General features: G+C 34.4%; 2 protein-coding genes across 5 annotated transcripts in view; one reads left to right on the forward strand and one right to left on the reverse strand.

Moving 5' to 3' along the window:
• The window catches only part of LOC120416773 (uncharacterized), a 79,320-nt gene extending 74,615 nt beyond the window's left edge, over window positions 1-4,705 (forward strand). For all 4 annotated transcript variants that reach the window (XM_039578635.2, XM_052707997.1, XM_039578636.2 and 1 more), the window contains one exon: window positions 3,606-4,705. In XM_039578635.2, the coding sequence (XP_039434569.1) occupies window positions 3,606-4,109 (504 nt within the window). In that variant the 3' untranslated portion in view covers window positions 4,110-4,705. The remainder of the gene's footprint in view (window positions 1-3,605) is intronic.
• Window positions 1-22,279, reverse strand: part of LOC120430668 (trissin receptor-like) — a 429,039-nt gene that overhangs the window by 251,264 nt on the left and 155,496 nt on the right. The gene's annotated exons all lie outside the window — the stretch shown is intronic.

Genomic DNA, 22,279 nt, shown 5'->3' on the forward strand with positions numbered 1-22,279 from the left:
TTCATTTTTTATGATATCAAACAATGTTTATTAAAGAAATCTAAATCACAAAAAATGAGCACAAACTTATTACACAATCCGTCAAGATTTTGCAAAAAAAAAGAGCTTGACAAAGTGGTATCTCACCGCAAAATGGACAAATTGGACACATTTTTAGAGTTAAAAATATTGCCATGATTTTTTTGTCTACCATCTGAACGTGATTTTTCAAAATTTTGAAAAAAAAATTGTGAAATTTAAATCAAATTCTAAAAACAAACATTTTTAATGCAGCAGGAAATTTTCAAACATTCAAATCTTCAAATCTTTAAATCTTCAAATCTTCAAATCTTCAAATCTTCAAATCTTCAAATCTTCAAATCTTCAAATCTTCAAATCTTCAAATCTTCAAATCTTCAAATCTTCAAATCTTCAAATCTTCAAATCTTCAAATATTCAAATCTTCAAATCTTCAAATCTTCAAATCTTCAAATCTTCAAATCTTCAAATCTTCAAATCTTCAAATCTTCAAATCTTCAAATCTTCAAATCTTCAAATCTTCAAATCTTCAAATCTTCAAATCTTCAAATCTTCAAATCTTCAAATCTTCAAATCTTCAAATCTTCAAATCTTCAAATCTTCAAATCTTCAAATCTTCAAATCTTCAAATCTTCAAATCTTTAAATCTTCAAATCTTCAAATCTTCAAATCTTCAAATCTTCAAATCTTCAAATCTTCAAATCTTCAAATCTTCAAATCTTCAAATCTTTATTTTTATTTTTAATAGTACTTTATGGATAATTTTGAGAAGGGATTTTCTGATCGATTAGGTGTCTTCGGCAAAGTTGTAGGTTATGATTAGGACTTTTCGAAAACACAGGTTCACGGAAAAAAATCCGATTTTATTTATTTATTTTGTAAATAATCACTAAAAAATAAATTCCCAAAATACGCACTTTCCAATTTTCGAAAATTATTGATATGTTTTAGGGGACTAAAAAAGACATCTTCTGAGCCAAAGCGTTTGATGTTGCAAAACATGGTTTTGTAGATATGAATTTATGAAAAAATCGTGTTTTTTGAAAATATCGAAAACTTGAACAAAAAAATTAAATTATTTTTGTTTAATTTGGTCTGACCTATGAAATGAGGAAAATTATCTATTTAAAAACATTTTCAAAAGCAAAGCTTGATTTTAAAATCTTGAAATAATGTTTATTGAAATGTTCAGAAAATTTCATAAAAGTTTCGTTTTTCAACATTGAAAATCTGATCAATAGTTTAAGAGATATTGTCAGTTGAAAATTACATGATATTTAAGTAAAACTAAGAAAAACTCATATTCATTGATTTGAACTCTGTGTGAAGTTGTATTACATAAACGAATTTCTCGATTTTCAAAGTCTCAGAGGGAAAATTGTAGGAAATTTTCTCAGCTCTTCAAATATTTTTCAGGGGTGCTTTTCTTTCTAGACGATTTTTTAAAGTGCAAAAAAAACATACTTAAAGTAGCAATAACTTGAAAACATTTCGATAGAAAATTTGATTAAGCTTCAGAAAATGATTTTTGATGTTTTTTTGTTCAAGTTTTCAATTTTTTCAAAAAACACAATTTGTTCAAAAATATTTACCAAACCAGCTTTTGCACCATCCCCTTCAACATATCAAAACAATTTGACAGTTGAAAAAAACGTGTTTTGGAAATAAAACTTTTAAAGATAAAAAGTTAAATAAAAAAACGTCGGATTTTTTTCCGTAATCCCTTTTTCCGAAAAGTCCTAATCAAAACCTACAACTTTGCCCAAGAAAGATAAGAAAATCCCCTCTCAAGATACAGATCATACATGTACATACCCACTTTGTATGACCAGTCCTCAAAACTGTATGGAGACTTGTCTGGAAATGGAAATCTTTAAAACGGATTTCTGTGAAAAGATATTAAATCTTCTCAAAAGTAAAAACGCTTTTGAGAATATTAAAAACAAATTTATGGTGAGCATATTCCGTGAACTTCGGCAAATTTGATAGAAAAATTACCAAAAAATATTAAAAATTAAAAATATTTGTTCAACACGGTTCACCAAAAAAGAAAAAAAAATGGTTTGACTAAACCTAAACCTCTTTAAGTACATTTTAGTAAACATTTCTTCCAGAAATCCTTCCAGAAAGCAAGTTCCAAATTCACTTCCTCATGCTTACATTTCACCAGTCACACAAATTCAAAGCCATAGCATAAGTGCCGTGTTCATCCCACAAAACACCTTTTCACACTTCAAACGTCTCTATACTCACAATTCATGAGTCGAGGTGATCGTGCTTTGCTGCCACATGATGATTGACCAAATTTAGTGAAAAACGTCTTATTTGTAATGTTTTTTTGCATCAACTTATGTCCTTTAAGGATCATTTATTCCGCAAAAAACATAAATCATTTAAAAAATTGCATCCTACCACCAGGCTCAGAATAATATTGCCATTTGTGATACATTTTGTTCGGTGAGGGCGGATTTGCCACTCTTGAGTGCCCAATAGCTGTTAACGTTTCTTGTTGTTCTTCATGATTTCTCGAAACAAGTCGAACAAAACTTTTGTAGATCGTGCAGTATAGTACGGCAAAATTAAAACCAAAAACAATCGTATAAATACTACAATGCGTTTTTCTCAAAACGTTAAAAAGCCCACATGCGACACCAAAGCACAACCACACCAACATGTGCTCACTTCCGAATGTACTTTCTGTGTTCCTTTTGTCGAACCCAGCCAGCGAGGCGTTCAATCGAAAGCTTTGCCTTTCCGGGTGAACCAACAAACAGAGTCCTGGCAACGAAAAGCGGAAGCTCTTTTCCGAACAGAACCAGCTCCGGGTTTGCTTCACACTCACACACGGTTGTAAACTTTGACAAACGTAACTTTACGTTATGGTGAAAGGAGCGGACTCAATTCACTACTGTCGTCAGTCACACAAAATTGTCGTGGGCTCTTGTGAGATTTAAAGTGGAGCTTTTTTCAAATATTGTTAGTGTCCTTTAGCTTTTGAGAGTTACTGAAATTTAAAATTTCAAAACTTTGAGGAAATCTTTCCAAATAAAAGTCTTTTGTTGACCGAAATCAATACTATCCTTTGTCCAAATTAATAGTATTTTTTTTTATCTAGTTATAAATTTTTGAACACTTAACGCCAACGTCCACCTCGCATCCTCTAACCCTCCTCACACGATTGATCGATTTCTGGGGAAATTTCCTATCATCATCTCCGACGACGACGATGTTGGTGACTGTCGCCGATTTTTCCTCGATAAAAAGAACAATAGCTGCTACACTTGAGCACTTTTGTAACTTCCTCATGCAAATAGTCACAACATGGGAGGAGGGCTTCCTTTCGTTGTTGGAGAATCTGTACCAAACAGCAATAGGGCAAAATTCGACGAGATTGCTTCCGTTTGTCAGCAGAAAAATTTGGGTTCTTTTTTTGTTGAGATGGCTCAGCAATTTTTACTTTTTGTTGACAAATGAAGTGCACCAGAATGACTTTATTGTTCTGAAATAGACTTCGGAAGTGACACATTTCGATTGGAAACCTTTTGAACTTGAAGTAACTAATTTTTCTCTTTCCTTCCCAATTCCAGGAACAAATCACCTCGATGTTGTACAACATGTCGTCCAACAAAAAGTCCCACCCCCACCTGGCGACCCGGCCCCTGGTCCTCTTCCTGGCGACCACATTCCAGCAGCGATTCCAGGAAAGCCAACGCCAAAACACCACCAGCCAGTCCAGTAGCCACGTCGAGGCCACGCGCAAAACCATCCGGAACATCCTGCACGTGCTGTCCCGGCTGGTGGCCAGCGGAACCATCGGCGGGGACCTGCTCGAGGGGGTCGTGGGGCCCGTTTTCGGTCGTGTCGAGCGGACAATCGACCGCAGCGGCAGCACCACCTTCCGGGATATCGCCGCGTTGAACCGGAAGCTTAACGAGGGCTTGAGGCCAACTGGGTCAGCGGAAGGAAGGGTGGCCACCATGTCGGTTGTTCCGGTGAACCAGCAGCATGTTACGCGGCTTACGATCGAACGGCAGCCGAACGGGGCGGTCGTCATTTTGGACCAGCAGGAGCGGCAGGAGAGCTTTGTTTGAGAGTTGTATTACGGCGTTCCACCCCAGTGAAGATTAATCGATGATTTCACCTTTTCAAATCTCGAGTCGTAATCAGATTCAACAGTTTACGTCAACCTTAGGAGTTCACGAGCTTTCAACTGATGAATTATTTAGATTATTCAACGTAACTGTTCGTAACTTGGGAAACGCAACTCCGAAAAGCAGGTCTTCATTACCGGATAGATTAGTGCGGAAAGGATAACGAACCTTTGTCAATTAAAATGATTGAAAAGATTTATCTTTTAGAGTGCCAAAATGTTACAACGATAAGAGAGGTGCCATAGCGAAGAGTACTTAATGATTCACGACTAAGACAGGAAAGATACGTTGAATCAAGTTAGAATTACCACTTTCAAGGTTTAGGAATAATCGAGTCAGCGAGTTTAACTTTTAGTGTTCTAATATATTCGTGTTACTTTGTAAAAAAAAAAACTAAAAATTGAATGTCAGAGTTTTAATATATTTCCGGAACCAATCATTAATTTATTATTCATTAATGTAACAAGTACAGAATTACTTAAGAATCACAGTATTTGACCAATAAACTAAATATTGTAATGCAAAACCAATTAAAACTCTTTTCCCAAGTTCAATATCACATCTTCACGAAACGAAGCACTAAGTTTCTGGTCATTAAACAACGAAACCTAATGACGCCCAACGAACGGCCGGCTAGACTGCATTGACGACGATGGATGAATGTGCCCCTTGACCTCTGAGTCTGCAGACTCCGATCTGATCTGGAAGAAATGGTTCGCCACGGTCGATTTAAGGAAGGTTTGTTTTGTCTACCTTGGCCTTTTACACGGATCGTTGAAGCGGTTAAGTTGATTGTCCTAAAAGTACACACACTTGAGTATTGTGATTTGGTCTTTAAGATAAAATAAAACGAGGCTATACGATCCCTTTCATTTTCGTTCATTCAACGTGTTTTTGAATAATTTGCAGCTTGAAAAGGTTGGCAATTTAGTATCAAAAGGAGGGCGCAATAGTCGTCCAATCTTTATCAATTTTCAGATGTAGGACCTTCATTAAATTTAGAACAACTTTCCCGAAGACACCATATTTTTAGCTTCCGAAAAGGACCATTTTTGCGCGGCCGGCTCAACATAACAGGCACACTGCCAGGCAGACAGGCAGGCAAGCGAGCACACACGTGCATTTAAAAATTATTGTTTCTAGGTAATCCCTCAGAGCCGTCTGCGCAAAAATTGTCTTTTTCGGAAGCTAATAACTTTTCAGCTAAAAATCTTTTAAACTTGATGAAGGTCCTACATCTGAGAATTGATAAAGATTGGACGACTATTGCGCCTTCCACAGGTAAAAATCTGAAACAGTTGCTTTTCTCCATACATTTTGACGATTTTCCCATGCAAACTTCAAACGATTAGAGAGAAGGGTTCCCGTGGTCAGAATGAGCTCAAATTTGGAATTAAGCCCCGAGAAAGCCCGGAATTGGACAATCCTAATGTTTATATATCAAAATTTTAGTAATTGTCTGCTCTACAACTTTGTAGATCATTGTTACACTGTAAAAATAACCCTTCTAAGTTAAAAAAAACACGAAATTTTAAAATTAAAAAAATTGCTTTAAATAATAAATGACCCTTCTGGGTTAATGTAAATTCGACAAGTATATTAAATTTCCCTTAAAATGACATGTTCCAATTTTATTTACAGTTGAATAACGGAAAATGGCAGAGTGTTTAAAACGTGTTTAGTGTTTTTTTTGATGAAAAGTACGTTTTTTCGGAATTCTGAGTACGCCATCAAGTCGGGCGTCTAATTTTACATAAAAGTCCCTTTGACACCAAATTTCTATCTCATCACCGTTTCAGGCTACAAATTATTGAAAAACACATCTTTTTTCGCATGTTCAAAAATGGAAGGGGTCGTACCACCCCTCCGTCACGAGATATCAAAAAACGGACCTCGGATTCGTGATCAGGGACAAAAGTTACGCCTTAGAACAAGGTTTCACGCAAATCGAAGAGGGGTCGGGGCAACTTTTCCCGATTTCGTGTGAGTTGGTAGAGAATTACCCTTATTGCATATTTGATTAATGGTTGATTTTGGCATCACTTTTGTGAACTGTCAATCTTGGAACACACACAACTAAAAATCCGATGGTAAAATCGCATGCAAAAGCATGCACATCACCTTCGTCAAAATAAACACTTAATATTACACACTGCATGTACAATTTTTGCAAACACAAAAAAAAAATTGAAACTGACGGGATTCAAACTCAGCACCAACAGTAAAGACTGGCGCCTTAGCACACTCGGCCATCAGACCGATGAAAAGCTGTAAGGATAAACGCATATATGAGCTTGACATTTCGGTCAAGTAGGTTTCCCATACTGATGGGCTACATATGTCAGGATGTAATTTTACACAAATTTCAATAAAATAATGCAAAATTTATTTTACACCCAGGCCTTTTACACGCAGCTGGATTACTACTTTTTTTAGCTGTGCAGGATTCTGGAAATATTTAATTCTCTTCTAATCAATTTTTAAATTTTTAGTGCAAGGTGTTGAAACTAAATTAGGTAAGCCGAGGTTTTCAGCTGTCAAAAAATAGTTAACCCGAAAAGCGGATTTTATATGGCAATTTTCAGAAAAGTGAAAATTTGATCATTTTCGAACAAATGTTACCGGATTTTTTTTCTGTAGGGTTGTTTAGCTTGCCTTATTTGATCCAATTTTTCCAACCATTCGAAAAAAAAAATATTTTCAATTTTTAAAACCAGCCACAAAACTTTCTAAAAACCTTACTTAAACCTTATTCCTTTAAACAATATTTGAACATTTTCAGAACATTTTATCCGAAGTATTTTCATATTTCTCAAGACAAATTCGAGTTTAACGAGTTTCGAATAATCGACTGTGACGTTTTTGGAAAAAAATTATCAAACTAACAAAAATTTTGTTTATGTTTGTGATTTGTTTGAATGAATAGACAACTCTTGAAAAAAATATTTTAAGTTAGACTTTTTCTCTTGAATTTATCATGATAAAAGCAATTAGTTTATTCGACCTTTTGTTAACTTTAAACCTTTAACCTTCTGTAGGTACATTTGATCTTTTGTTTTTTGAACTTTTGGCATTCGAATTTTTGTTTATTGTTAATCTCATGAATCATTTAAGTTTCCCATTATCAAAAACAACTAAATATCGACTCGTGTTTTTAACCATGGATAATGATGACTATTTATCCCTTTCATTAATTTAGATTTCTTTCATGTTTAACTGTCTTTACTTAAAAAAAAGTTTTTTTCTATTTTTTAAATAAATAGGTAAGCAAAAACTAATGCATTTTTAGTGATGAAGTGTTTTTTTTAAGCTTAAAAAAGCAAATTATTCATACTGAAAAAAGATCGCTGCAAATATTTTAAGAATATTCAAAAATGTTTCAGACAATAAGTCAAGAAATTTTGGAGCAAAAAATATTTTTTTTTTATAAACTTTGAATTTAAAAGAATAACGAATTGAAAATGATTAAATATATATTTTTTACACGTTTGAAATTTTGTGTGTGTTTACAATCATTTTTAAATATTTGAATAAAGGTGCACAACAATGTAAAAAGTTTTTTTTAAGGATATTCGAATCAAAATTTCGTTTGAATAAATTTTATCATGTCTCATATATTTTTTTCTATTGTAGTGTTGAGGAAATCAAACTTAAAATAAATTGCAACGAGCATTGAAATTTGAATTTTTTTTTTCATACCAAAATTATATCAAGGTATTTTGTCAAAAACAGTAACTATACAATTTTAAACAAACAAAAATTAGAATAATTCAAAAAATACATTTTTGCAAGTTATTTTTGTTTTTCATTCTAAAAATCAAGATATATGAATCTTATTTGCAACCCTACTTCTTTTATTTATTTACTTAAAAAGAACCTTATCATAAAAAAATTAAAAAAAAATGTGTTTGCTTTATTATCTTTTATTAAATATTAGCTCCGGCCACTGCTTCAGAAAAATCAGATCTGGCCCGCAGGGCCAAAAGATTGGGCACCCCTGATCTATGCAATCGTATGCTCAATGAATTCAATTTTTACCTTCGATTGTGCATAAATTTTTTAATTTTTAGAATTGTGGAAGCTGATATCATGCTCAACGATACTTGATATTCATTTTGAATTTCTCCTTATTACACTTAACAATCAACATGTGCTCTCTTGAACAACCTGTAGAAATTGTTTCCTAAAATAAATGATTCGTGACATCTATATCAACTATTTAATAATGCTGATTTTCAAAATTTAACAATAAAATGGGAATTCTGCACCAAACTTGTAACTTGTAGAATTTGTCATAATATCACCAGGGAAGTATTTTTTTTTCTTTGCTAGGAAAATAATGGTAGTGATTGAATCATTAACTAATGACTACAATTAATGAACTTGTTTTTAAAAAATAGTAAAAGCAACAATAAAAACTGAAAAAAAATATGTTTCAAAACGATATCTTAAAAAATGTTATTTAAATTTTTCATTGTGGATAAGAAAAGACCAAAGAAGCCATTGTATATCACAGATAGCATAGCTCTGAAATTTAATTGCCGGAGTTGGCATGCAACAAGATGCACGATAATTATAGTTTACATAAAACATTGATTGCAGTTACAAACCTCATGAAAACCTTTTGTAAAAAAAATAATTTTTACACTTTTAAGTCCTAAGCAAGTGTTCTTGAATTTAACTATCGTTATTTTTTTCGCAGAAACATTACTGTGACAATGATGTGATACATTTGTAATCGATTTGGGTTTTCAACAGGATGTAAATAATAAATTTAGTTTTTTTTTTAAGTAATTAAAAAATATAAGTTAATATAGTCAATGCTTTAAAAGTTGTCTAAATACCTAAGTGACAAGGATTTTTTTGAATATGCAAAGGTCACCCAACTTTTAGGCCTCTCCACAGTTATTCAACCGATGAGCCTGTTTACCGAAATCAGGCACTGATTGATACGTTTTAATTTGCAACAAGTTTTCCAAGAAACCGTTCGAACTCCCAACCCGACCCACCGTCCATATCCCGGCCACGGATTCGGGTGATTGAGTTCCAAAAGGTTAAGTGAAATTCCAAGAAGAATCCTTTTTGCTGGCCGACCTGAAAAGGGTACCAAACTAGGTACCTACCAAGGATTGCGCCTGGGGTGGGGGCACATTTTCGCCTTAACATTCCTCAAAGTGCTTGATTTTATTAGACTTTGCGATGGAATTTTCCAAGGTTTGGAAAAGGAGTGAAAATTTGGTAAACAGCTCGTTTTTGCTCTCTCAACCACCATCGAGTTGATTTGCTGCTGCGAGCTATGCTGAGATGTTTCGATAAATAATCATAAGCGGGGGTGGGGTTAGATCGACCGCCTGTGGGGAGGCACGTGATAAAGTTACCTAATTCGCGCTCACAAATCGTCAGCTGTGTGCTATCTTGTGACATAGACCATTTTGGTCGAACATGAGTTAATGAAGACGTTTTGCTATACTTAACAAACACTACAAGATGATTTAACCCGATTTTGGAAATTCGCTTCCGTTTCCCAGATATCGCAATACACACTTGTGACATAGACCAATTTATCATCAAAATGATCGTGCACACTTGTGACACGTCATACATGTTGTTGGAAAATGTGGAAATTTTTTCTTGTTTTTCACAAATTTATGTTGATACACACTTTCTAAAAGCAATGCAATCTTTTGTCTTTGAGAATATACTGATTAAGTCGGTTAAACTATTGATTTGAGCTTATTTTAGTTTGTATGGGAATTCAGTGCACACTTGTGACACGTAGTACAATTTTACTTTCGAAACACACTTGTGACACGTGATTTTCCGATTTTTGATTACATAATTTTCTGTATTATTTAACTGGTGTAGCCAAATCAGTTGAAACTTGGAGCGTTTGTTAAGCGATAGTATACGAACCGATTCTTTAAAAAAGTTTGGCTCTATCATTCAAAGTTTTGAAATTATTTACCAACAAACTTTAAACATCGATTTTCTCGAAAAGTACTAAATGGTCGTTGTCACAAGATAGCACACAACTGACGAAATGCTTTCGGAATCCTTGGCGGAACCGGAGGAAAAAAACGCGGAAAAAACGACTACTTGATTGATTGCGGAATGTAGCAACCAAACCAACCAACGACGAGTGAAATGAATTTTGATTGAATTTGGAGAGAGCCAGCATCTTTCAGGGTTTTCCTAGGATTGATCAGTGGCGTGCCTAGGATGTTAAGCCAAATGGATGGAATTGTTACATTGAACAAAAAAAAACACACATAGGTTTTGTTTAAATGTGTAAATATCTAAGATTTTTAAGGCTTATATCTAAACATAAAAATGTGAGTGATTTTACATTCAATATTGATTTTTTAGATTTTTTAACTTTTTTCAACAATTGACAACAATTCTAAGCTGAGGTATACTTCTTGTGTTTGAAAAAATTAAAAACGTACGTCTCTGCCCTTACCCAGGAAGAGTTACATAAAACCGTAACGTTCCGAGAAATGAGGAGTGATATTCCGCGGGGAGCTTTCTGTTGATTAGCCTCATATTTATCCTTCCAGTTTTAATCTGGCGTTCGCAAGTCCCTAGAGGGTCGTTTCACTCTACGTGGGGTTTATTTTTCTAAAGTAAATTACGAGAAAAATATATATCAACGTGATGATCCCGGATCCTCGATAATGTACCGTAGTCACGTCGTCGTCCTTAAACTTCAAACTTCCCGAGACGAAAATTGAAAAGTGCTGTTCATTTTGGCATTCACCGTAAAAATTGCTTCATTACATCGACTTTTCCCGACCTTCCAAAGGGGGAGACGAAAAAGTTATGCCAAACAGTTTGAGGTGGGGAAGTCCGCTCAACAAAACATTATTAAGTTTCGATGCTTGCGAGTGGCATCACCCGTGTCTGGTTCTATCAATCAGTGGAAAGTTTTTCGACTTCGTCAAGGAAAAGGGTTGATGGATCGAATGGTTGTTTTCGAAATACTTGATTGGAATCATTGATGGGATAAGAAATTATCTTTAAGCGTCATTAAACTCATTGAAGGACTTTCATCATAAAGTCATTTTTTTTAAATAATGTTTGAAACTGATCATTTGCATTTATGAAAAAAATCTCTTTGCCAGACGATTATCATTTATTTTATGTAATCAGTTCACCAAAGGAAAATCAAATAAAAACCTAAGAATCAGCAAACAAACTTTGCGGTTTCTTCCAACACAACCTTTCTGTTCTGTTGTCAAGCTAAGCCATGCAAATAACTGAAAAGCTACCCAGCTGGGGATAAAGTTTTGCATATACTTGGCCTGGACTGCTGGCGGCTGTGGCCATCCAAAGTATGAAAAAGTCGCATAAATCGTTGAACTTTGCAGAGCACGTGGCCCTAGCAAGAAGTTTATCCATCGTCAGAGAAGTATCATTGAATAATTTAGAGTTACAATAACAATAATAATAATGTCTAAAGTTTGTAAATAAATATCACAAACAAAAAAATATATAAAAAAGTGTATGCAACCAATTGTAATTTATTCGAAAACCAGAATGTGAAATTTTATTATTTTGTATTATATTTTAAAGAAGAGATGAATTTCTTCAAAATTTGTATAAAAATTGAAGCCCGTCATTTTATTCTTTTCGATGAAGCTGTTTGAATCAAAAATTTAGGGTGATTTTTCACTTATAGCTGTTTCAACTTTTATATCTTTTCAATTGATGTTCAAAGCATTAACTCTTTTATAAGAGTTAAACATCACAAGCAACGTTCTTGCAATTCATAACTTGAATGGCTCTACAAATTCATAAAACATTTATTTATAGTTTGCTATTTTTAACGAAATATATTCATGGTAACGCCAGCCAGCAGCAACATGCTTTTACATTTGAAGATAATTCTCGGAAACTATTGATCTGATTTTCAATGTAAAATACTGAAACTTTAGCTAAATTCTCTGACTTTCATCAATAAAAATAGTTTAATTTTTTTTATTTGGTGTAAACTAATGAAATAATTTATTTTAGACCTTTTTTCAGCAAGATTTTAATATTCAAAAAACCTTTTTTCTTGAAAAGATCAGAAAATTGCATAAAAATTTCATTTCAACTGAATGAATGAATGATTTAATGGAAATCGGACTAACAGTTTCCGAAATCTCGTCAAATGATAAATAAAAGCTAAATTAAAAAAAAAAAAACATTTTCATCGATTCGAATTCTGTGTGAGGCTCTATCTCAGCAACTAATAGCCCGACTTTCAAAGTTTCAGAGAGAAATTTTCTTAGCTCTTCGAAAAAAAAAATTCATGTGCTTTTTTCTTTCAAGAAGTATTTTTGAAATGCGAAAAAAAAAACAAAAAGAAATCGAAAATGTTTACCCATAAGTAAATATTACTTGAAAACGGTAAATTTTTATAAAAAAAAAAAAAAATGCAGTTTGCGATTGCAAATTAGACTTTGCTTTCAAAAATGATTTTTCAATTTTTCTTATGTCCAAGATTTTCGATGTTTTCAAAAATTCTTTTTGCCTCTACCAGATTTGGTTTATTGGACAAAGTTTCATCCAAATCAAATAATCAAAATAAAAAAACAGCGAAAAAAAATATGTGATATACTATTCGATTTTAAATTTGACTTTTCCTCTGAGATAAGCTTTGAAAAATGTTGGACTTTTAACACCATTATAATTTTTTTTTTTTTGTTTTAATTGGTGACACTACCAAATGAAATTTGAGCTACTCTTACTATAGTTCAATAGATTGCGTTTTGTCATCTAAAACTAATTCTATAATTGGAATAAAAAAAAAACATTTTGCGCTTTTTATTTACTTTTTGAAAATTCGAATTAAAAAAGGGTACTTCATTCAGAGAATCACATTGTAACCGTTCAGTTACAAGATCCGCAGTATTTTTAATATGTTAATTTATTTATTTATTATTTAATGTTCTTTGTGGTAAATGTTCAATGTTTTGGGTTACGAGCTATAGGGAAACACCAATATTGTATAGCGTAGTCCCCCGTCAACAAACACAACAAAATATTGTCTCTTAAGAAAGGGCTCAGTGGGTGCAAGGGGGGTATCCAGTGGGTGCAACTTAAGGGCAAGCTTCTACGATGTTGGCGGTATTGGGGGATGACGGTTGAGGAGACCGATGACGGATCCTTCGAGGCAGGTTTGACCGCCGTGAATCGGCCATTTCAATCCCGGTGTTCGTGCGAGAAAGTTGAGTGCTTTAGTGAAAGTTTTTAAAAGTGAGCCAGCAGAAGACGGAAGAAGGATTCCCGCATCACCCTGCTGTTCGTTCAGGTAAATCCTGCGTCCCTGAATCGCCCGACCTTGGCATTCAAGCTCACGATTTGTCCCCCTTCAGGACCTTTTGATTTCGTCCACCAAGCGTACGCGCCTCACACTCGCACGGGTCGGTCCATGTACATTGAGTGCGGAGGAGCCAGTACATGCACCTAATCGTAATAGGACCTCTCGCTCTGGATCCACGGATCCATAATCCGTAAAGGAGCGTTTTTCTCGGGCTGTTGCCCTAAATACCAAGGAGACCCTTCTCGGAACGACCGTTACGGTGATCCCGTGGTCCGCCCGATCGAGTCAAAGAAGGAAGACACCGAACACCTCGACACCAGCCTACGTCCGCCATCGCTCAAGCCAGCCCGCGGTTTTCCACGGCCGCCATTGCCACCCAAGAGCACTGGTCGATGTTCCGTGCGCGGCGCTGAAGCGAGCGTGGCCATCCGAGTGGTGCTAGCCCACCAAGAACCCGAGCCAACCGAAGCCGAAGCAGAAGTAGGAGAAGAAGCAGTTCATCAACGGTACGTACCGCAGCAGTTCCAGAACCCCAGCAACCCCCACAATAGCCCAAATTTTCCCCCACATCACACACACAGTAGTTTCCGTAGTTTTTAATAAATAGTAGTTAATTTCCATAGTTTCTTGATTTGTCTTTAATAAAACCCTTCCCTTGATATTTCCCACAAATTTGCCTTATTTTATTTGATCCGCGTTGTCCTCCGTCACCTGAGGTGAGCCGACTCTGTTTTCCTATCCTAGGGGAAGAGTTAGTGCCAAGAGCTTGCCGACATCCGTAGATAATCACACCTTTTTCCCATTATTACCTTTTAAAAGAGTATCAACATTTTTTTGTGAAAAGTCGTATGAAATATCTTCAACTTTACCAAAGACTTTGAAGTGATCAGACAATACGCAAGGTTTTTTGTCCCTCGACCTTGAACAAGGTCGAAGGAAGTGGGGAGGGGCAATTTATAAAAACTTTGTTTCAAAATGACTGTCTATCAACAATTTTACTAAATCTTGAAAAATAAAAAATGAAAATTATAAATAAACCAACTATTATTTAGTTTCATGATTTTTTGTGAGAATAATGAAGGATAGGCAAAACTTTTAAAAATATTTGTATTGGCCTTAAGAGGGAAAACTAAATAATAACAATGTTGGAAAAATTTAAGTTATATTAAGGGTGCACAGCATCCAAGGAAGTTGTTGCCTTCTCATTCCATAATTGTCGAACTTACGGAGCCAATCCTGCTACAATCTGATTGTAAAAATAGTCAAACTTTGGGGAAAATAATTTCTTATACTGTACCTGAGGGAACGAATAGAAAATAAAATTAAAATGTTTGTAGCCAAAATCTTCATGTAAATAGCTCTGGATGATGCATTTTGTTTACCCAACAATATTTAGAACATCGTGTTTAGAGATCAATAAAATTTTATATGCTAAATTGACTCGAATAAGACTCGAACAAAACTCATTTTTATGTTAAAATATTAGGAGGAAATTGCATTGCTTTTTTTTTATTCAAAAAAAGTATTTTGTAATTGCATGTAAATAAAACAAAATTGTTGGAAAATACCAAACGTGTTATGTTATTATCATGCAGTTTCTGGTAGGAAAAAAGTTTAAACAAAACACTAACCTGGTCATCAACACAAATCTAGGTGTTTTTTAGCTTGTCGTTTATCGTCCTCCTTGCACTGCACTAATGCGCCTTTGGTTAGGCAACCGCTTTGCATTCGAGCAGTTTTGGGGATGTATCAGGGAGTCCGAAACGCCGAATAAATTGAAATCCTCAATTTTTCTTCTTCCTGTTTAACATACATTTTCCAATAACATAACTTTTTTATAAATAATTGCGTGTCTTTAAAAATAACGCCAGTCTTTAAAACAAATCAAACAAACTTATGACATTATATTCCTATTAGAATTTCATGTAGTCAAACTTACCATCCGATTAAACCTTAAAAGACGGGACTTGTCAAACGGACACATAAAACCAAACCAGATTTTGAATTTATAAATACTTTTTATTCTGTAACAGTCAAATACACGTCGTAAATGTACATTAAAAAATTATTCTCATTGCTATGACTTCTCAGCACTATTTGAACTAGTGAAGAACGTTATTATCCTCAGAACGGGAGAAGAGAAATGTGTATTTGTGTTTGTTTGATGTTTGTGTGTGTGTTTTTCGAGCTTTTCTTCCATTTTTTTCTCTAATCAATTTCTCACCTTTCCTTGAAATCTCTTCGTTTGGCTCATTCTTTGGCATCGATTCGATTTTGAGTGATACAATTACGAGCTAAAGCTTTTAGCTACAGTCACTATCGTAAGTACGGTTCTGTACAAAACTTAGTGGTTTTTTTACTTCCTTTGTCACTTTTTTTTGGTAAATAAACTTTTAGTAAATGTCGCTATTTTGAACTACCAGAGCTCATAGCTGAATGATATATAAAAGGTGTTATTTCGATTGATTTTTCTGCGTCAATTCAGTTTAGACTTTCTGACTTACTTCGTAACAGGTGTTAAACTCTTGGATCCATCTCATGTGCGCTCAAAATATGTTGCTTACTCTACCTCAACTTCAGTGTACTCTTGTGTTTTGTTTGTCCTGTCTGTTTTGCTAACATTTCTTTTACTTTTATCTTTTCGTTATTTGATTACGTATCACAGTACTGTTGACAGAGCAAGGACCTTTTCTTCTACTTGTTTTATTTTCTGTAATTAATATTCCTATTTTGCGTTAAAACGTCCTTGCTAATCATTTTCGAGTCACTTCAAACTTTTCCGTGCGAAATTATTCCCCCTCATCGTCGCAAAACTCACAATTCGTCCCTAATTGACGCACTTAAACATTGTTCTTCGACTGGAAAGTTTACCCTCCAAAATGAAGTTTGCTCTGGGTAAATTTCGCGCCCTCCCTCCGAATTCCCGGGCCGGGCCACGTGATTAATCAATGACTAGTTTGGGCGGAAGCTCCGCACTAATTGAATTAATCGTATTCTCTGGTGGTGGAGCTTGATGTTGAACTTTCGACTGGTCCGCAAACACGTGGGCATTCCCTCGGGGTTGGAAACGAGAGTTCGGACTAAGCTTCCCAAAAAAAGGCAAGCGAAACATTCATCTTGCAGGCTTAATTAGAAGTGAGAACAACCAATATTGAATCCTTCGCCACCGACCGACCGTCGAAATAATTACTGAGGGAAAATAATGATGTCGAGAATTTGGGGTCCTCCCAATTAATGGTAGAAAGTTTGCCGGTGGGGCTTTGGGGAATGCGTGGCTGTCATCGACCCGACAAGAAATGGATTATGCTCATTAGTGGACATGGCAAGGGCAAAAAAGTAGAAATATTTTCCAATAAATAAAACAAATCAAACTTATTTAAATTGGAAAAAAAACATAATTTTAAAATTTCATTTCATAGACTGGAAGCAGTTATTGTCAAGAAAGAAAAAACCAGATGCAACAATTTAAACTCCAATTATTTTTTTCACATCGAAACATAATGCTAGAAATGGAAAACTCTCTGATCTTTAAATAAACATTGACGCTTTGAAAGCTCTAAACGCTTTGTTTCCCAGAACAAACGCTCTTTTGATGTCTTTTGATATAAATCAAATAAGTGCTGAGAGTTCTAAGAAAATTCCCTTATAAAAATTGTTATTCAATTTGTGCCATTTTCTGACTCTTTTTTAAGCTTGATACATTAAGGCTCTGAAAGGCATCATTCCCGATCGGCCATTTGGCGGCCATGTTTGTTTTAGAAAAACATTCATATCTTGATTCAGAATGTATCAATAAAAAAATGGTTTTCTTTGTGTTTTTTTTTTGTAGAAGCATTTTACATATCGTGATAATTTTTTTCATTTCAGTTTACTATTTCTGGACCCTGAATCCACAACCATCAATGACAGTTCTTTCCCCTAAAAGTGAAAGACACCATCTACGACCTTAATGGTGTGGTGTTCAACATGGATTGAGTTAATTATAAAATATAAAATATCTAAAATCGAAATTATTCCGTAAGAAAGTTTCAATCCACTTTAATCCAATAGCAAATCTGAGCAGTTCTCAGAGATTTCAGTCATTCGATTTTTTTGTATTTTTTAATCCGGCTGAAACTTTTTTAGAGCTTTTGGTATGCCCAAAGAAGCCATTTTGCATCATTAGTTTGTCCATATAATTTTCCATACAAATTCGGCAGCATTCCATACAAAAGTTATGTATGAAAATTCAAAAATCTGTATCTTTTGAAGGAATTTTTTGATCGATTTGGTGTCTTGGACAAAGTTGTAGGTATAGATAAGGACTACACTGACAAAAAATTATACACGGTAAATTTTTTTGGTGATTTTTTATTTAAATTTTTGTCACTAAAACTTGATTTGCAAAAAAAACACTATTTTTAATTTTTTTAGTGCTAAGTGCCAAATTTCAGAAATTTTCAGGTTGTGCAAAAAATCTTTTACCGAGTTATGAATTTTTAAATAAAATCTGATTTTTTCAAAACATCGAAATATTGGTTGCAAAATTTTTCAAGGTACATTTTTCGATGTAAAAAGTACTTTAGTGAAATTTTTATAAAGTGGACCGTTTTGTACTGCCCATAATTGAAAATTCGGCTATTATGCCAAATCAAGTATTCCGAGAAAAACGCGTTTTAGTGTTTGTCACAAAATCTCCGTCAAGGCAATTTCCCATTAGAGTGGCATATTAGCCGTTTGGTTTTTCGCATCGGCAGCAAAGTCTAAACACTATTTCAGTGAAATTCAAATTCCAGGAGATGCGTTGGAACATCCTCTACCACCTGGTGCTAATATCTCGTTTTTGCCAAAAGTGGATATTAGCCGTTTTTTCAATGGTGGGCAGTGTAGTTATAGTTATTTTTAAGGCAACTTTTTTGAAAATAGTCGCAGTTTTTATTTTTTTTAAATTAGTGCTTATGTTTTCCCACTTTTGCACATCATGGAAATTTCTGAAAAGTTGGCACTTGATGTCCCCTAAAACATATCAAAAAATAAATAAAATTAAAAATAGTGTTATTTTTTGCAAATCAAGTTTTAGAGACAAAAAATTATAAAATCATCATTTTTTTTTAACCTTGTATCATTTTTTTCACTATAGTCCTTTTCCATACCTACAACTTTGTCCAAGACACCAAATCGATCAAAAAATTCCTTCAAAAGGTACAGATTTTTAAATTTTCATACATAATTATTGTATGGACAGCTGCCAAATTTGTATGGAAAATAATATGGACAAACTAATGATGCAAAATGGCTTCTTTGGGCATACCAAAAGCACTAAAAAAGTTTCAGCCGGATTAAAAATACAAGATTAAAATAAATAAAAGACCGACTTCTTTATGAATTGCTCATCTGTTTTATTTCAAGGAAAATTATTTTTAATGATAAAAAAAATCAGGAGTTCTTCGATTTCCATTGTTTCCACAAAATAATATTTCCACACGACGCAAAGATCACAAAAAGTGGAAAAAATATAGAATGTGAAAAATGCTCGACGCGGTTTGTATTGGAAATAAGGCCAGAACAAATTTATTAAAAGTTTTTGTACTTTGATCCTGGTCAAAATAACACGAAAATCTTTAAAAAAGAATATTTTATGCCTTATGATAGTTATGGTACTACCAAAAATTTGCTAAAAATTAAATGAACTAATGGATTTTTTTTCCGATTCTGTGGTCTCAAAAATCAATTTTGCAGAAGCATTGAAGTGCCCCATTTGATTATAAATGCAAAAAAAAAGTTGTAAAATGCATTCTCAATGCTGATTTAAATTTGAAAGCTGAATTTGAAAGTAAACGTAAACCAATCAAAAATAACCATTTTCAGTTCATTGCCGCCAAAAGGTGTTAAAAAATAAAACCAACCAAACATAGTTTTTTAACTAACTTGATAGGTGCTATCGAATAAGTGCATTGATTATAATTTTGGAACACCATGCATGTGTTGCAATCTTGTGAGTGGATCCGTAAAATCTATGCTGACTTGCTGGTTTTTCTATCTAGTTAGCAGAAGATAGCATGGAGGCATCGACACAACGTTGTCAATGGAATTTGCATAAAATTACAGAAACAATTTTTATATCGCTTCTTTTCATGTTGCATAATTAAAGGCTGATATAACGTGTACACAACTGTTTTTAAACGTGTCTTTGACTCAACGTCAGAAAAGAAAATATTATGAAAATAAATGAAATTGAAATGAATTTTCTATTATTTTTTATTAAATAATATTCTTTTCAAAAGAAGTTTTTGGGTTTTTATTCTAATAGAAAATTTTATAAAAAAATAATATTTTTTTTGATCTGGTTCAAAAATTGTTCCCTATGACGAAAGAATCTATTTTGTGTCATTGGTTCACTCATACAAATCTCCATACAATTTTGGCAGCTGTTCATACAAAAATGTTACGTAACATTTGAAGGAATTTTCTGATCGATTTGTTGTCTTCGCAAAGTTGTAGGTATTGATGAGGACTATTCAGAAAAAAAGGTACACGGATTTTTTTTTGATGATTTTAAATATTTTTTTTCACAAAAAAAAAACAATTTCCCAAAATCCGAATTTTTTTATTTCAGAAATTTTCCAAAAAAAAAATCCAATAAACTTGTTTGAAATATATTGAAGATTGGATCTCTGGTTGCTGAAATAAAGCGAATTAAAGAAAAAGAAACAAGAAAATTTGTCTTTAACATCAATCCCTTCCCTACTAACCCCGAGTAGGCCGCGGGTAATCGGCTCCCCTCCCACTAACATTTACACACAAGATCCTCTGTAATTATTAAGTCAAATGTAATTACAAAAGCCGACTCGGTCCTAACCAGGTCCCAGTACCGAAAAGGACCTAATAAAAATAATTTTAGGAAAAAAAAAAAAACAAGAAAATTGAAGTATTTTTAGTCCCATCCAATTATTTAAAAACTGAAGTTCAATAAATTTATTTTTTTTCAAAAATTACCCTGCTGTATGGCTCTAAGGCTTATAAATTGCGGTTTTTGTCCATAGTTGGAGTTAGAGTCATAAGTTAGAGATTTTCGAATATTAACGTATTTTTGTATGAACAGTAGGGTGACCAGAAAAAATACCCTTGCTCCACACGCGGTAAACAGTTTATTGAGTTATTTTAAGCATCTGTGCAAATTTTGACCGAAATTAGTTAAGATTAACCCATTGATACCCGAGCGTAAAGTTGGTGAAAAATGATATCAAACAAAAATGATTTTTTTTAAATCGCTAATAACTTTTTAAGATCGAGTTTTGCAGCTTTGGTATACTCTACAAAGTTGTAGAGTATTAAATTTTCAATGGGAATCTCAATTTTGGGAATATTTGGATGGAAGTAGCGCACCGTGCAGACCAAACCGTAAGAAAATTGGGTTTTCCATACTTTTTTCGATTTTTCCCATACAAACTTCACCTTCGAGAATCAATGGGTAGTTTTTCTCATATTTGGCCCTGAGTTCTAAAATTGCTCAAGAAACAAAATTCAGCTTGTGGAGCGAGGTTTTGAGAAAAAGTCCCTAATGAACAGTTGCCAAAGCTGCATGCAGACCTGTATGGGTGAACCAATTACACAAAATGGCTTCTTTGGCCATTAAGAAGGTACACATACAATTTAAGACAAATAAAAAAACAGAAAATAAAAATGATCAAAATCGTCCGATTACGTCGAGAATTGCTCAGCTGTTTTAAAGCTTAAAAATTTCTAAACGTTTTCCGTTGATAATGTTGCAAAAGAATAATTTGAAAAAAAAAACTGGCAATTAAAAAAAAAATCGACCTTTATTTTTGTTTGCATGAATCATAATTTGTTTTTTTTTGACTCTCCAGAATTTACAGGGACGATTTTATAATGTATTCACTCTGTTAGCCTTTGAAGATAACCTTTAAAACTTTTTTGAAAAGTTGATTTCTTACCAGGTCAGAACAGTTCGGGTGATCAGCCATAGCACTCCAGACTCCAGTAGCCAGATGAGAATGAAGTTATGAGATGTTACTTAACAATACAGTCAATTAGTCATCTTTGGGATTGTCACATAACTAGCTTTGCACTGGTGTAAATAAATACGAAAAGAATATGTTGTACACCAATTCTTGGTAGGATTTATCATTTGTAAAGCAACAACGACCTCACCTTACAGTTTGTGTTTTGGGGTGTTCAGTTCCAGGTTACTCTCACTTTCAGTCACGTTTTTTTTGCGGCAATACTCTTCGGTGTCATTCTTGGGTAACAAATACTAGTCGCTCTCATTCCAGGAAGAATTTTTGGGTTGTACAAAGTTTTAAGCATGCTAAGTACAACACAAAAATCTTCTAGGGTTGTTTTGAGCTGAAATTCATCATTATTTTTCGTCTTACAACCTTGCTGTACTAAAATTCTACCTCTAATCTCAGTTTCGATTGGTATCACCAACCTCAACCGGTGCCCTCGTCATCGTCCACGCAGTACACCGTGGACAGCGCAAACGTCACGGTCGCCGTCGACACAAACTCATTCTCGTTCCCGCCGCAGGTCGTCGTGTCCTCGTCCAGGAAGCTGCTGCTGTCGTCAACGGTCTCCTCTTCCAGCACCGTTTTTGTCCTCTTCCCGGGCGGGCGCAACCGGTTCATCATCTTCGTTATCCGAGATGACCGAGAGGTCACCGTCGCTGTTGCTGCCGTCACAGCAGTGGGACGTTTCGGCCATTTCGATCTGCTGCTGCTGCTGGAACCTGCTACCGTTGGACCTGCTCCTCCTCCGGGGCCGGTGGCCATTCCCCCGAAACTGAAGTTCTTGGTGTTGTTGC

Source organism: Culex pipiens, chromosome 2, assembly GCF_016801865.2.
Source record: "Culex pipiens pallens isolate TS chromosome 2, TS_CPP_V2, whole genome shotgun sequence".
Lineage (NCBI taxonomy): Eukaryota > Metazoa > Arthropoda > Insecta > Diptera > Culicidae > Culex > Culex pipiens.